Source organism: Xyrauchen texanus, chromosome 20 (genome assembly GCF_025860055.1).
Source record: "Xyrauchen texanus isolate HMW12.3.18 chromosome 20, RBS_HiC_50CHRs, whole genome shotgun sequence".
NCBI lineage: Eukaryota > Metazoa > Chordata > Actinopteri > Cypriniformes > Catostomidae > Xyrauchen > Xyrauchen texanus.
In genome coordinates, this window is record NC_068295.1 from 24,669,413 (window position 1) to 24,686,142 (window position 16,730).

The following is a 16,730-nucleotide window of genomic DNA, read 5'->3' on the forward strand; positions in this document are numbered from 1 at the left end:
GATGTCACCAGCCCGCTGACTGACCTTACTAAAAGGGAGCTCGGATCCGGTCCAGTGGTCGGAGCAGTGCCAACAGGCGTTTACAGACATTAAAGCTGCACTTTGTGGGGGCCGCTTTTGCATGCACCTGACTTCTCTCTCCCTTTTGTTTTGCAGGCGGACGCTTCAGACAGAGGGCTGGGGGCCGTACTCTCGCAGGTGGTGGAGGGAGAGGAGCGCCCGGTGCTGTACATTAGCCGGAAGCTCTCCTTGAGGGAGACTAAGTACAGCACCGTGGAGAAGGAGTGTCTGGCCATCAAGTGGGCGGTTCTCACCCTCCGATACTATCTGCTGGGGCGGGCCTTCACCCTCTGCTCGGATCATGCCCCACTGCAGTGGCTCCACCGCATGAAAGACACTAGCGCCCGGATCACCCGTTGGTATCTGGCCCTCCAGCCTTTTAAGTTCAAGGTGGTCCACAGACCGGGGTGCAGATGGCTGCCGCTGACTTCCTCTCCAGGAATGGGGGAGTGGTAGGCAGGCGGATGACGCCCGGCCTGAGTCGGGCGGTGGGGGTATGTGGCAGCGGGGCGTGGTCAAGCGCCCGTCCGGAGAGAAAAGCGGTAAGGGCGCTCACACCTGAGCTAAATGATAACTAACACCTGTGTCTAATTTCAGTAACGTGAGGAGAGCGGCATAAGAGGGCAGGAGCGACGGAGCTTGGGGGACGAAGGAAGTCTGTCTTGTTATATGTTGAAAGAACTAAAAGAATTAAAACTTACCCCTTAAGTTGACGTGTGTGTCCGTCCTGTCTTTTACCGAACGTCACAGATGTTTATCTTTTTTTTGTAAGTTTTAACTTAATAAATTTTTTTCTAAATGATTTAGGGAGGGGTTTGTGTTTGGTAGTTCGGGGGAACAGACACAGTCACTATGTGATATATAGGTGATCCAGTCTATAGATTTTGTTATTTATGTGACGTCTCAAAGCAGCTAGCAGACGATTGGATTAGCCATTTTGTCTGTTTCCTGACCTGGGCCACAGTTAGTCAAATTCTATAAATATTAAATATTATAATAAGACTATGAGCCAAATTATTAGAGAGGAGAGCGGCACTTTCCCTGGAGGGATGGAGTCCATCTCTCTCTTTAGCAGGACAGGTCTACCCCAAAAACTCTTCCAGTTGTCTATAAATCCTATTCTCCGGACACCACTCAGACATCCAGCCATTTAGTGACACAAATCTACTATAAACCTCATCACCACGACAAGCAGGGAGGGGGCCAGATCATATTACCAGTGCATGTTATTGCACCCATGCTAGTTTTTGATGCTCTTTGCAGATGCTGGACAACTGTGTAATTATATAAAATGGCCTTTTTGTTTGCCTTTTATTGCTCTGCTGTCTGTGCTACCTTTTTCTCATGATCTAAAATAACTTAAATGTATATTTCTTAGTATGAAATATTTCACATACTCATTATACACAGAAAAGCACCTTATAGTACACACACAAAAAAATTAATCATTACGTACGTGGCAGTGAACAAGGAGAGAGATAAGTTAGTGAACCAAAATGCAGTATTAATTGAAGATGATTATACAAATAGAAATGGCACAAGGCTTGATAAACAAATGAACTACTTAGCTTAGTGCTACAATGGACGTGACTAGACAATGAGTGAGGAAAAACAGACTATACTGTATATGCACTGGCATGGGAATTAACAATATGAGGAACAACTGTGAACACTGATAGAAAACTAATGATGGTGCTTGCTGGGAATTGTAGTGTGAGGAACAACTACAGCATGAAGGTCCATGAAAGGGTTAAAGTATAGGTCAGTGAACAGTGGAACGACCTCCGTGGTCGTGAGCACATACAGTGACAGGGGTACGACTGCACTGGTTGTGAGAACAGGCAGTGACAGGGGAGTAGGAGCCCTTCTCCTCTTCCTCTTCCTCTTCCAGATAGCCATGAGCACAGCTGGACCACCTAGGCTGGGGAGAAAGTGGCCTCTGTTGAAGGGAGTTTGGAGTCCACTGGAACCATAGTAGCCCCCCTCTATTCCTCTAGGGCCGGAAATGGTGTGATAGCTGGCTCTGGGACGGATGCGGCTTGCAACGCTGGCTCTGGGACGGACGAGGCAGGCGTGTGCATTGACCTTGGTGAGCTTGGAGGAAGGACCTGTGGCGGGCTTGGAGGAATGGCCCATGGATGCCTGTATGCTACATGGTTTATGGGCTGTGATGGCAGGCTCGAAAGATGAAGAGACTGGGGCCACCGGAGCGGGAAGCGGAGGAGCCTACATCAAGAAGTAATGGTTTGCCAGCGTTGCTTGCACATACTCCTGAAATGAAAGGTTTCTCATCCCTGGAAGAGCTGTCCTCCGTTGGTAGTTTAGTCCCATACCATAGATGGATTTAAGGTAGCTGTCAGTTATTGCGGTTGTCACAGTGAGTTGATAAAACTCTACTGAATATTGAAGACGATTATACAAACAGAACTGGCACAAGGCTTGCTATTCAAATGAACTACTTAGCTTAGTGCTACAATGGAAACATAAGGGAATTTATTTATACAGGCATGGGAATTAACAACACGAGGAACAATGATGATGGTGCTTGCTGGGAATTGTAGTTTGGGAAACAACTACAACATGAAGGTCCATGAAAGGGTTAAACTAAATGTCAGTGAACTTGAAGGAAAGGTGAGATGAAGGGATGTGACAATAGGATATATAGGGTAATACTAGATAATGTGCTAATGTGAACATTACTACACTCATGTAAGCTATACAATGCTTAACAGTTTATTGTGTATTATGCATGTATTAGTTTATTCATTAAAATAATTTTCATATTAGCCTAATGAAAGGAACTTTAATAAGACCTTTAAATTTAAATACATATTTAATATCAAGTTACCATACCGTGGTTCTTAGTTGTTCTGTACACCATGCCAGCAAGGAACTTAACCTGATATAAATTTTGTAAATTCATATGGGACTATAATTACAACAGCCAAATAATTTTTTTTAAATGGAATAAAAATATTTTATGGGTATGCTCACTTCTTCAGACACTGCTACACCACTGGCCATACAGCGTTCTTGCTCCTATGATATTGTTTATATATATATATATATATATATATATATATATATATGTATATATATATGTGTGTGTGTGTGTGTGTATATTACATTTAGGTAGCATTTTTTCAGCTCTGGTTGTTGATTCATGCGACAAATAATAAAGACAGCTGCAGGAACCATTATCTCTGAGGTTTTGTGTACATATTTACACTAAACAAACGGTGCATGTTTTTGGCAATGGTCGGGTGAAACATATGGGCAGTCTCCTCAGGAGATTGGTACAACAGGCCACATGGCCAGAGTTCATCCATTCTCATCCCCCCCATTTCACACAAGCCACAGAACCCAGCCAAGCCTAATCAGTGTGTTCCTCCATTATACAGTACTACCTCCACCTCTCTGCTGTTTCTCAGCACTCCATCACTACCATAAACATCATAGCTTACAAAATAATTTTACCAGGGTAAAAATTAAAGGCGTATTAACGTATTAACATTTACAATCCCATTTTTTAAATACTGAATTTTATTGCATTAGATAAGAAATTATCAAACCAAGTAGCACATGCAAATAAATGAGGCTCAACCTAATCCCCCTAAGTCCCACACAAATGTCCTAACCACAAGTGTTGTTCATCACTGTGACTATGGACATGTTCAACTAACGTTTGGCAACCAGAAAATGTCCAAATACTTTTTATCTTAATTTTGAGCATATATCTATTTATATATAGCTTCAAAGGTCTGCTTGTGCTGTCTGAAAAATGTCTTAAATGTTCAAATATGTTTTTATTTATCTTGTAAACCACGATTATGAGGTTTTTAGGACCCTGAGATGAACATATTGATTTATATTCATTGAGTAAAAGCAATTGCGCTGGTTCTCCTCTCCAACTTGTGTCCAAATTCATTTGAGAATTTTTAGCTGTGACAATCTAGCATGATCATATCTAAATCACTGCAGCTATACAGGCAAAACAGGTTAAAAAGAACACAGCACTGCTATTTTCAAGGACTTTAAAATATCAGATAATAGAGATTCTTGGTCCATGAAGGAAGAACAAAGATTTTAATGTCAGTCTTTTTATTTCAGCAAGAATCATTCTTTCTTTTTAATCTTTGACTTAATCGATGCTTGTGTGTGTCACAATGTGAACTTTACAGATTACAGATCAGAGACAGGTTAAACTTTTGATCCTTCAGAGATTGGTTCTGCTTGATTAAAAAGTGATGAAAAGGGAAAAGGGAAAGAAAGAAAATAAAAGTTGTCAATCTTATATTTGGTTATGGATCTAGATCTAGACATCTAATCCCTGTGGGTTTATAAAGAATTACATTTGTGACTTCCATAACCTCCTGTATGACAGTGATTTCTCCATCTTCTAAATGTGCTACAGTACAAATACTGGAATCCACTTCATACCCTGGAGTTAGGGAAAAACTTTAACCTACTTAAATGGTGGGATAAATGAGGATCTCTTCACAATGAAAATAAACTAACGTTAGTTCAGAAGCAAAATTCAGAATCAAGGAATAGTTCACCCCTAATATGACTTTCTTCAATGGTATACAAAAGTAGTTGCTTTATTGAGAATGTAAACAGGGCAGTGTGGGTGTGGCTGGAGTTCAGGAAGGTGCGTGAACAGTGGACAGAAACAATCCTCTGCTCCAGGGAAGAGAGCGTGAAGGAACAATAGTGTCCTTTGAAACAACCATGACTCAAGTTTGAAGGACTATTGTTCAGAAGAGAAAGTTCCCATTAGTAAAGGACACTTGAGACAGACACAATAACTCTTAAAGGACCACCAACACACTGAATTCACCTTGCAAGGTAAATAGAAAATGATTACAGTCAGTTTAAATGATAAATAAATAACTGATGATCTACATAATGTGTAACTACGCTTTGCCACTGGGCCTGCTTTTGTAAATAAAATATCTAGAGCAGTGCAGCCTGAATCTAAATGTGACTTAGTGTTTAAGTGTTTCTGCTTGTGCTGATACTTTCTGTTAGGATTATATTATGATAATTTACAAAGATTAATAAATGCTGTAAAAGTATTGTTCAAAGTTAGTTCATGTTATCTTTTCTGTTAACTAATGATACGACTACAACATTAATGTACCAAAACATCAAAATGCCTGTAAGTGCCACCACTTTCTTTGCTAATGTCAACATAACTGATTTGGGGCAAAAAGGTACACTTTAAAGCGTACCTTAAAAAGTTTGCCTGTAAATATGATGGAAAAGGAAATTTTATTGTGATTTTGGCTCGTGTTTTTTGTGTTATGTCTTACCCATTAATTTTAGAAACAACAAAGCTCACAGTACTGCTAGATTTTTGTTACCATGAAATCTCACAGTACTGCTAGATTTTTGTTGCCATGAAATCAAACTGTAGAAAATACTTGCAAAAACAATAACTATAAAGCATTTGCTTAAAAATACAGGTGAGTTACCTTTTATGTATTTGTATGATCAATTTGAGCCTAGTGTGCTCCTGCTGCAAATCATTTTTAAAATCTATTTGAGACCAACTTATTCTGTATTCCTCTTTCTATATGTCTTGTACCACTAACAGGTACATTTTTGTCATTCTGAGTTCCTGAATGGGTGTTAGCCATTTCTTTGTTTATTATTAGACATATTGCTTAACATTGTTTCTATCTGCTGCCCTTTACTGCTTGGCTAACAGTGGTTTCTTCTCACCAATGTAGCTCAGTCTCTGAGCATGTGGCTTTTTATTTTGTTTTACTGAGCAGAATTTGAAATTAGCTTTAAATAAGGTCAGATCAACCATTTTGTCCTTGCTTACTGCACAGTAGTATTGTGGTGCTATTCTATAATATGAATTTTCAGTAAACCCTCCAAACTGTGTCTGCAGCACATGCAAACCCCCATTTTCATTTTAAAAAATTGCCACATTAATGGACGCCACATGCAATTTACTGTGAACACACTGGTAAAAGGTAGAATAAATCCTCAGAAAAGAGTGCTGATTGGTGCAGGCTGGATTATCTCTGTAGTCTCTGCCACAAACCGCTGCCCACCTTCTTCACAAACTCACAGGGGATAAAAACTTCTAAAACGGAAAATATATTTTTTTTAAAACAAACTCTTTAAGAACAACAAACTGAAAGAAAATATTACAAACTGGACTGGAAGACAGAGCAAACAAACACCAACTGAACAACAAAATGATCTGACAAACACAAGAGGAAAAGGAGCACAATATATACAGGTAGGGCACATGAGGAACAGGTGAAGACAATTAACATAACGAGGATTAAATGTGTGAAAGTAATGAGAGTAATGAGGAGGCAGGGTCAGGGAAGCACATGACAGACAAACACAAAGCCATGTACTAACACATGCGACTAAAACAGTGCACATGGTGATAAAAGACCAAACAGCCATGTGCACTCACAACACACAAGACTGAAAGAAGAGCACATGGCAAGAGGACCAAACCCAAAGCCTGGGAGGCCGGGTAAGTGGAAAGGACCAGGCCAAGGGTTAGATGACAGACCAGGGTGACAAGGAATGGCAGGGTGGAACCGGAGGCCTGAATGGGCTGGGAGGCCAGGGTGTAGCCGGAGAAGAGCCTGGAGACTATGGCAAGGTCTGAGTAGCAGGGTTCTGTGCTGGACAGTCCTTGACCATTGGGCCGATGGGGACAGTGGTGGCTTCTGGGCAGAGGTCAGTGCCGGCACAGGACAGATCAGACCAGGCCAGGACCCCGAAGGGATGGACAGACTGGGCAAGGGCCCCAGAGTGCTGGACAGACTGTATGTTGGAAGCCACAGCGTGTTCGATTGACTGGACATTGTCAACCACTGGACAGAGGTCTGATTGGATGTGAGCAGCCGCTGGACAGGGATCAGACTGAGTAGCAGCTGAAGCAGGCTTGGACCCCTCCTGGAATGTGGCAGCAGACACTGATGCAGAGACCCCTCTCCTCTTTCTCCTGCTCTTGTGGGTGGAAAGCTCCAACGCATACCTCCTCACCGACTTCTCCTCCTGCTGGTGTCTGAGGAGCTTGATGACCTACTTGAAAAAGAACTCATTCCTGCTGGGTTCACGCTGGTCGAATCGTTATGTCACGGAATTAAGGAATTAAGACCCAATTGCAGGAATGAGGAAAAAAATTAAATAAAGTCTTTATTGCATAAAAGAATACAAACAGGGGAAAACAAACTCTCACAGGAGAGAAAAACTGTGATGTCACCACTAAAAAACATGAATGACAAAGAGACAGGATCCTGACGATGGATGGATGATTAGAAAATACAGAATGAGTGATGGATGGATGGATTGATAGATAGATAGATAGATAGATTACTACATTATATTTCCCATGTTCACTAGAACACACAGAAATCAAAGTATTAGTGATTGAATGGATGCCTGCTTTCAGCTGTTTTAGCTCACAAATGTGTCTCAGTTTTCCCAATGTTCATTATTAAGGCTTTACTTTGGTGATCTCATTTTAGTGTATGTACATTTAGAGAGATACATAATATCACAGCATTACAAAAAAAAAGGATGAATCTCTGATTGAGAAATCTTGTTTCCATAGCAACAAGGGGAGAATAATGGTTAGCCTGAGAGACCTAGGTAGGCAGCGGCACTTATTTGTAAAGAGAGGGGCGAAAGAGAAAAATAAATTCCATACTTTGTGTTTGTGTGTACATAAGAGAAAGTCAAAGACATCTGAAGAATAAAGGGAGGGAGAGGCAAGTCAAAGGGAAGTGATGATCATTTGAGAGAATAGATAATTTAGCTGTACAGCTATTGACCTTTACATTCATTCACATGTTTTCCTTCTATTTCATTCAGATAGATAAATTGGCAACAATGCTTGTGGCTTAACCATTACTGCATCACCTCTTCACCATATTCTCCTCCTTGCCTCAGTGTCCAATCTCCTTCAGCCCTTCTGTCCAGCACTCCACCACACACAAATAGTCTTTCCCCACAAAATCCACCCACAAAACACAGCTACACACATTCCATCTTCATTTCTCTCCTTCAGTCTCTCTCTAACACACATACACTCCCTCCTGCCAGGGGATTTGAAGATATGACTGATGCTGGTTTATAATCAGATGGAAGAGGAGTTTAATCCTGAAGCTCCCACCATCTTTTGCTCACTGCTAGAGTGGGGATGTTGAAGGAGAGGACAAGGGCCATGGGTGATGTGTAATGGAGTGATCGTGAAAAGAAAAGACTGCTTACTGATTTTCCCTTTTTAAGAAACTGGCACTGACGCTGCACTTTTTGGAGTCTGAGAGAGAGAGTGGGCAGGTAGAGACGAGGAAGAGAAAACAGAGAAGACAAAGATCAAATTTTGAGCTGCATCTGTGACTGGGACATAAGGTAAGCATTTATTTAGCTTTTGACAACACTGTCTGGCACCATTTTTCCCAGTTGTGCATGCAGATGCACAGGGTGGAGATATAACCATGCCAGGTATTTTTGGATTTAATGGCAGAAAGAAAAATGTTTACAGGCCTTAAATTAAGAATTATTGAGAGACAGTGCCTGGTCTATTTCAGAAAGTAGTACATTATTTTCATGGATGATATAAAAACTTGTGTCGTGATGTATTTTAGAATTTACAGGGACACTGTGCATTTTATAGTGTTATCTCGAATGTCTAATACAAGACATTGGACATTTTCTCCTCTGTTAGGAAGAGGTTTCATATTGATAAAACTGAAGCTAAATAAGGCACAGTGAAGAAAATCAGGCTATTAATTACATCCTACCCTTTAGTCAGCCGGAGTCTTTTTATGGTTGTTGGCTCTTCTTACTATCTATATTGTTATCTCCCAGAACAACAACAACACCATACAATTTGTAATGTATCGACAAAGGGACTGTAATGTGATAGAGATTTCACAGAGGAACCCAGACCCTTGTAGGTTGAAGCTGATGCATATTCTACCTTTAATGCACAGAAATGGTTCCTATAATTCCCAGGCTAAAACACAATGGTTCAAAGAATGCTCTTACATTACACTAGACAGTATACAAAAATACAATTACAAGTCTGAATAGCATACAAAGGTAACACTGAAAATCTTTGTGTTCCCCATACTTACTGAAATTTGTTTTCTTAAAAGTGAAGTATGTAATAGCAATGCCATCAGTGGTACCAAATGGAATTGTAAAAATAATGATTGGTTTCAAATCTTATTTGCCCTTCCCTGCGCAAGCGCTCACCTTCAACAGGTAGTTCTTCTAACATGTCAGACTACTCAAGCAAACAATGTTGTGATAATCAGTGACTTCTGTAGGCTAACAATAAGTTGACTTACAAAGAACACCACAGAATTATAACATTAAAAAAAATTCCACACTTTACCTTTAAGCAAATTACAAATTCATCATTACATCCTGTTGTCCATTCTATGCATATGGACATTTCAACAGTTCTGAAGACCTACAGTATATTAGGGTTGCCACCTGTACCTTAATTACAGGATCATCCCATATTTAAAGATTAAATAATGTGTCCCATATCAAATCAATTGGGAATTATTTAAGATGGTCTGATGGCATCACAGTGAAACCGTTCAAGAACATTAATTTGACTTTGATATTCATATGCAAGGGACCATATAAAAGTCCACACATTGGACTAAAACTTGCTAAAACTGTCAACAACTCTAGAGAGTTGTCCCCTATTTTAGAACTTCAAAAGTGGAAACCCTACAATAGACAATTTTCTACTCATAACAGGATAAAATGAACAAGTTAGCACAGGCTAATCCAGATTTCTATTTCAAAGCTACAAATTAAAAAGCAACCTGGAACAGAGCAGCAGGCTGAGTGAAGTACCAAAATCAATTCAGCTCATGTTTTATTTGTTGATAAAAGTCAAGGCCTTTACATTAAAGACACTTTGTCTACCTTCACAGCAGATATCCAATGGCGGAAACCGGGGACCTTGTGTCAGAACTATTCCCAACTGGGGGCACAATCCCATCAGAACCTGTTGTCACAGCTGAATGCATTCTCTCTCTCTCAAAGAGTTCAAAAGAGTTCAAGGTCTTCCTCCATCCTGAAGAAGTACTAAAGAGCTCAATTGAAGCATCATGCTCAGCAAAAGACCATAAAGATAGTAGCCAGCCCACCGCACAAGCCTGCAATATCATCTCTGACTGTGTGCCTGGCCAACAAGATACAAGTCGCCACTGTATATCTGAGACCCACGTGTGTGATGGAGGGAGTTCACAGCCAAGAGACATAACAAGCCATCAAATTAAACAGGCATGTAGAGCATCACTGACAGAACAAAGAGAACATGAAATATCCCCTAACAAGGACCTGAAAAAAAACAGCCTGTTATCAATACAGAGAAGCCACTCTGACAGCTTGCAGATTTTCAAAGAAGTTGCTGCTCATCCTCTCTTCTGTGAAACTAGTGCATTGTTTTGTCAAGGAAAAGACAAGGAAGCTTGTACACAGTCAATCCCTTCTTTAGTATGTAAACAGGCCATGCCCCTTCAGCAAAGCAATACGGTTACCACGTCCACCAGAGCAGGAAGTAGTGGATCAGGCAGCCCTACTCAGCCAGCAAAACAAGGCTACATTCAGATCTGCCCATCTTGTCAGACACCAGTGCCCAATGAGGTCATTCCAGAGTCCACCTTCCCTAAATGTGAAGAAGCTTTTTGCTGTAACTCACATTTCCACCATTGGGCTGTAGAGGACACATTTGCTGCAAACTGCCACCCCCAGCCCATTCCTGCCCCGGCTCAACTGCTGCCACACTTAGTAGGGATGGAAGAGACCTACAGGGGCCAGATAGTGGCAGGCAACTTGCTGACTCTCCCTCGGCTCATCTCCTCTATCAGTGAGACAGGACTGGATGCTAAGGGACTGCTCCGCTGTTGCAATCTGGACTGTTCTTGGCCTGGTCCTTTGCGTTCAACTGGGAATCAGATGGATGGAAAGACCACAAGGGAAGCAGGAACCATGACCTTACAAAGAGAACTGAAGGATATAGGGGTGCAAGTGGGTCAGAACTCTGAGGAACCTCCACAGCACATGTTCCCAGAGGTGTGCCTGGTTGAGGAGAAGATGAACGTGAGTGTTAAAACAGTGTCAAAAAATCACAAGTCCCCAGTAAGGGAAGTAAAATGGGATGCAGAGGGCATGACTTGGGAGGTGTATGGAGCCTCGGTTGACCCTGAGGATCTTGGAATTGCAATTCAGCGACATCTGGAGATGCAGATTAAAGAGACTATGGGAATAGCGGCAAAGCTCTCACGCCAGAACACAACAGCATCTCAGCACAGCTCAGGATCAAAGCATAGGAGAAAAAAGGGGTTATTGGAATTGCTTCGCCATCCAGGTTGCTGTTCTCGGACCACCAGTGCAGTGGACTAAAGGGCCTGCCCTACATGACTGAGTCCTCAAACAGCATTGATAATAATCTTGGATAGCTTTGAAAGTCAAATGAAGAACAGATTAATTCTGAACTTTGTCAAATTACAATTAAAATCAGTCTGGGTTTAGACATCCAAGTAAAAAGGAATAAAAATAGGGAATTTTGTGTCTTCCTTTTCATTTCTAAAACCTTACTTTATAGTTATAGTACTTTGCTCAGTTAAGGGCTTTTGATAACATTGAATAATTTAGATGAGACTGTGGGTGATTTAATAACAGATAACTGCTATCAATGGAATGTGTTTTTTATCACCCAACAAAGATGATTCTGAAGTTCTTGTTTTATATCAATCTATGTGGGATTGTGTCTATTCATCCAAAACTTTTTATTTTTTATTTAATTCACTGGAAGCACTGTGAAAGATATTAGAGAATACATTAAAGCAATAGTTCACCCAAAAATGAAAATTCTCTCAACATTTACTCACTCTCATGCTATTCCAGATGTGTATGACTTTTGAAGATTTTTAGAAAAATAACTCAGCTCTGTAGGTCCATACAATGCAAGTGAATGGTGGCTAGAATATAAAGCATTTAAATGCAGCTAAAAGTAACCCATACAACTCCAGTAGTTAAATAATTTTTTTTTAGAAGTGATATGATAGGTGTGGGTGAGAAACAGATCAATATTTTAGTACATTTTTGCTATAAATCTCCACTTTAAATTTCACTTTCACATTCTTCTTGTGAAGGAGGGGATTTATAGTAAAACATGACTTAAATATTGATCTGTTTCTCAACCACACTTATCATATCGCTTCTGAAGATCATCACTGGAGTCATCTGGGTTAGTTTTATGGTTCTTTAATGTGCTTTTTAGACGTCAAAGTTCTGGCCACCATTAACTTGCATTGTATGGACCTACAGAGTGGAAATATTCTTCTAAAAATATTTGTTTGTGTTCTGCAAAACAAACCTAGTCACATGTCTGGAATTGCATGAGTAATTGATGAGAGCATTTTCATTTTTGGTTGAACTATCCCTTTAACGGTGGCGCTATCTGCTGGCCAAAGCATTGCAGTAACAAAGAAGTTAATGGTATCATAATTTGTGTACATGACAATGTTTTTAAATGGTCATATCCAATTTATGTTTAAATATTAGGATAGTAGATGCAGTAGAAGAGCTAATTATGAAAAATAATGTCAAACAATATGAAAATATGATATAAAATGTAATATTAAAAATATACATTTTACAAACAACTACTTTTATATTTAATGAAGAAATTAGCATTAGATTAACTACACTACAGCACAATATAACAAGGATGTTGACATATTATTGTCAAGGTGATTAATTGTTTGCCATGCATTGTAAAATCCTTTTGCTTCTGGACAATAACAAAGAGGAATTATAAAGTATTCTGATTAACACGTTTTAACCTTTGGAAGTAGAACTCTGTACAAAATAACATATATGCATTATTTGTCAAAGAAAATGAAATGTGCCACTAGCTGCCTTGTTTTTGTCTATGTAACAATAAAAGCAATATGCCATTTAAAAAGTGACACGAACACTCGTAATTCCAAGCATATTAAATGTTTTTGTGACTAAATGATATATAATACCACTATGCATACAAACTTGCGACATATTGTTTTATATTAACTAGAACTTGACTTGACTTGACTAGCTTGGGGTATTGTCTACTGCTACTTGAAGATTACAATTTTTGTGTAAATCTTACATTTATAAAACAAGAATTACTGTCTCATCCCTTATTCTAGTATGTCTGTTCTCTCCTCATGTTTATGAACATCAGTACAGTTTTGGTCTGGTGTTGAACCAGATTAGTCATTAGTGTTATAAATGATATGATCACGTTGTTTGGCTATGTGTTTGTATTTTATTTTGGCATGTATGAGGCCAAATTAAAATTAGATTAATGGGTTCAACAGAAATACACTCATGCGGACATAAATTGCAAATAAATAAGTGATACGTTTTCAAGGGAAGATGGAAAATGGATTTGACTCTAGCATATCAAAAATGTAATTTAATAATTCATTAGCCATTCATTAGCCAACCAGGCAAAACTGCAAAACTAAACACTGGGCATAAAGGCACAGCTACATAACCATTGATGAGTGAACATTCAAATTATTGTCACAGTTCATAATACTGACAATATATTCATAATATATAACATATAATCCAGAATAATTCAAAATGTCTAAATTATTATGCATTTTTTGGCAGTCCGTGTTATAAAATCTTGCTGTCAATTTTAAAACCATAGCTACACAACATCAATCAAATCATATAAGGGTGCGTTTAAATGCAAAATGCATACAAATTGTAGCTCCTCCAAACATTGCACATAGCCTTTTTTTCCGGCAGGAGTCCAGAACTCATAACTAAACCTACCATGCTTTTAATTCATCTCCAGCTCTACGCGCATTGTTGGCTTACATAACGGTTGCGTTTTATTTGATCTCACACATGATAGTGAGATATCGTGAGATATTCTGTGGATACGGCCATACACGGAGGTAAGTAGCATACCCTTTATAAGGCTAAAGATAAAAAGGATATAAATGACTTACATATGGTTTGTAGCAGAGGTGTAGAATCTGAGCCCACTCACCAATTGTACAATACTAGTCTATTATAGACCGTCGCGACATTCCACTGAAAGCTTTGCATCAGTCGACGCCGCGTTCAGTTATTGTCATATTTTACACGGTGTATTTTGATACGGATATGGCAAATGCACATTTGGTATATATAATTAGTCAAAAAGTATGTTTTCTAAAAAACAATATTAATTATTGATATCGTTACCATTTAAATATGTGACCGTACAAACGATGTGTGCTAATCGCATTTTCTCATCGTAAATTGCAGGCTATTGATCGTCTTCAACATTACTATACTAGGATTATTAAAGGTTAGGATAATCTTCTGACCTCTCAACCAGAGTGAATGGTAGCCTGTAGTGAATGGTAATTGTCTGGATTGACCTAGTTGGCTCAAATCCAGTCATATTTCTAATTATCATTTAATGTTCCATAAATAAAGGCTACATTTGAGCGCTTCATATACAAACGTATATAGGTCAGTATTAAAACAGTTATAGGCTAGGCCTGTTCATTATTATTAAAGCAAAAGGCAGGTTCAATACAAGTTAAGCTCAAGCGACAGCATTTGTGGCATAATGTTGATTATCTAAAAAAAGCAATTTCGAGTCAAAAATCGAGGTCACATTGGCGCTTACAATGGAAGTGAATGGGGCAAATCTTTGGAGGGTTTAAATGCAGATCTTGTTACAAAAGCACTTCCATTAATGCTTGTACAAAACCTGTGTAGTATTTGAGCTGTACATTTTAAACTGATGTTTTTGCAGTCATTTTAGGGTTTACACCATTACGTCATTATCATGGCAATGAAGTTGAAAAAATGGAAATAACTTTACACAGAAAATTTAAATATGAACATACATATTGTATATGTCTTGTGGCTTTACTTTTAAAACAATGAGTATTTTTGTTTTTTACGGATTGTCCCATTCACTTCCATTGTAAGTGTCTTACTGTAGCATAACCTAGATTGTTTTTTTGTTGTTGTTTTTTTTTTAAGAAAAGGAGGGACAAGTAGAAATAAACTTTTTGAAGTAATCAATGTTATGCCACACATGCTGTCGATAAAGTTTCACTTGTAACCCGGAATACTCCTTTAAAGAATTAGGTTTTAACTGTTGAAATTCTCCCTCATTGTGAATGCCTTTTGCATCTGCAATACAGAAGACATTCCCTAAAATCACCAATCAGACCAAGTGAAGCTAAACAGGTAAAACAAATAGAACCTTGCTAATTAGTTAGAAAATAGGATTGATAAACTGTAGCTTGCTTTATACAGCCCCCAAAAGTATTTGCACTCTTTAAGGGATAGCTCACCCAAAAATGAAAACTCATGTCATTATTTACTTACTGCTGTTCCAAACTATATCACTTTCTTTCGTGGATCTCGAAAAAGTAGCATCTGCAAACAAAACTTATAGACTTATCTCAGTGTATATATATATTTATAAAAATATATTTGTAATATTGTTCAGATATATATATATATATATATATATATATATATATATATATATATATATATATATATATATATCTGAACAATACACTATATATATATATATATATATATATATATATATATATATATATACTCACCTAAAGGATTATTAGGAACACCTGTTCAATTTCTCATTAATGCAATTATCTAATCAACCAATCACATGGCAGTTGCTTCAATGCATTTAGGGGTGTGGTCCTGGTCAAGACAATCTCCTGAACTCCAAACTGAATGTCAGAATGGGAAAGAAAGGTGATTTAAGCCATTTTGAGCGTGGCATGGTTGTTGGTGCCAGACGGGCCGGTCTGAGTATTTCACAATCTGCTCAGTTACTGGGATTTTCACGCACAACCATTTCTAGGGTTTACAAAGAATGGTGTGAAAAGGAAAAACATCCAGTATGCGGCAGTCCTGTGGGCTAAAAAATGCCTTGTTGATGCTAGAGGTCAGAGGAGAATGGGCCGACTGATTCAAGCTGATAGAAGAGCAACTTTGACTGAAATAACCACTCGTTACAACCAAGATATGCAGCAAAGCATTTGTGAAGCCACAACACGCACAACCTTGAGGCGGATGGGCTACAACAGCAGAAGACCCCACCGGGTACCACTCATCTCCACTACAAATAGGAAAAAGAGGCTACAATTTGCAAGAGCTCACCAAAATTGGACAGTTGAAGACTGGAAAAATGTTGCCTGGTCTGATGAGTCTCGATTTCTGTTGAGACATTCAGATGGTAGAGTCAGAATTTGGCGTACACAGAATGAGAACATGGATCCATCATGCCTTGTTACCGCTGTGCAGGCTGGTGGTGGTGGTGTAATGGTGTGGGGGATGTTTTCTTGGCACACTTTAGGCCCCTTAGTGCCAATTGGGCATCGTTTAAATGCCACGGCCTACCTGAGCATTGTTTCTGACCATGTCCATCCCTTTATGGCCACCATGTACCCATCCTCTGATGGCTACTTCCAGCAGGATAATGCACCATGTCACAAAGCTCGAATCATTTCAAATTGGTTTCTTGAACATGACAATGAGTTCACTGTAATAAAATGGCCCCCACAGTCACCAGATCTCAACCCAATAGAGCATCTTTGGGATGTGGTGGA

General features: G+C 39.1%; 1 protein-coding gene across 3 annotated transcripts; it reads left to right on the top strand.

Annotated features, from left to right (window-relative positions):
• Positions 1-4,767: 4,767 nt before the first annotated feature.
• Positions 4,768-13,082, top strand: si:dkey-191g9.7 (uncharacterized). Of its 3 annotated transcripts, none has more exons than XM_052150585.1 (3): positions 4,768-4,908; positions 8,335-8,457; positions 10,005-13,082. In XM_052150585.1, the coding sequence occupies exon 3, from the start codon at positions 10,015-10,017 to the stop codon at positions 11,476-11,478; it is 1,464 nt and encodes a 487-aa protein (XP_052006545.1). In that variant the 5' UTR covers positions 4,768-4,908; positions 8,335-8,457; positions 10,005-10,014; the 3' UTR covers positions 11,479-13,082. The 3 variants fall into 3 exon arrangements, with proteins under 3 accessions (XP_052006545.1, XP_052006547.1, XP_052006546.1); XM_052150587.1 differs by having other exon boundaries at positions 10,008-13,082; XM_052150586.1 differs by lacking the exon at positions 4,768-4,908 and having other exon boundaries at positions 8,262-8,457.
• The last annotated feature ends 3,648 nt before the right edge of the window (positions 13,083-16,730 follow it).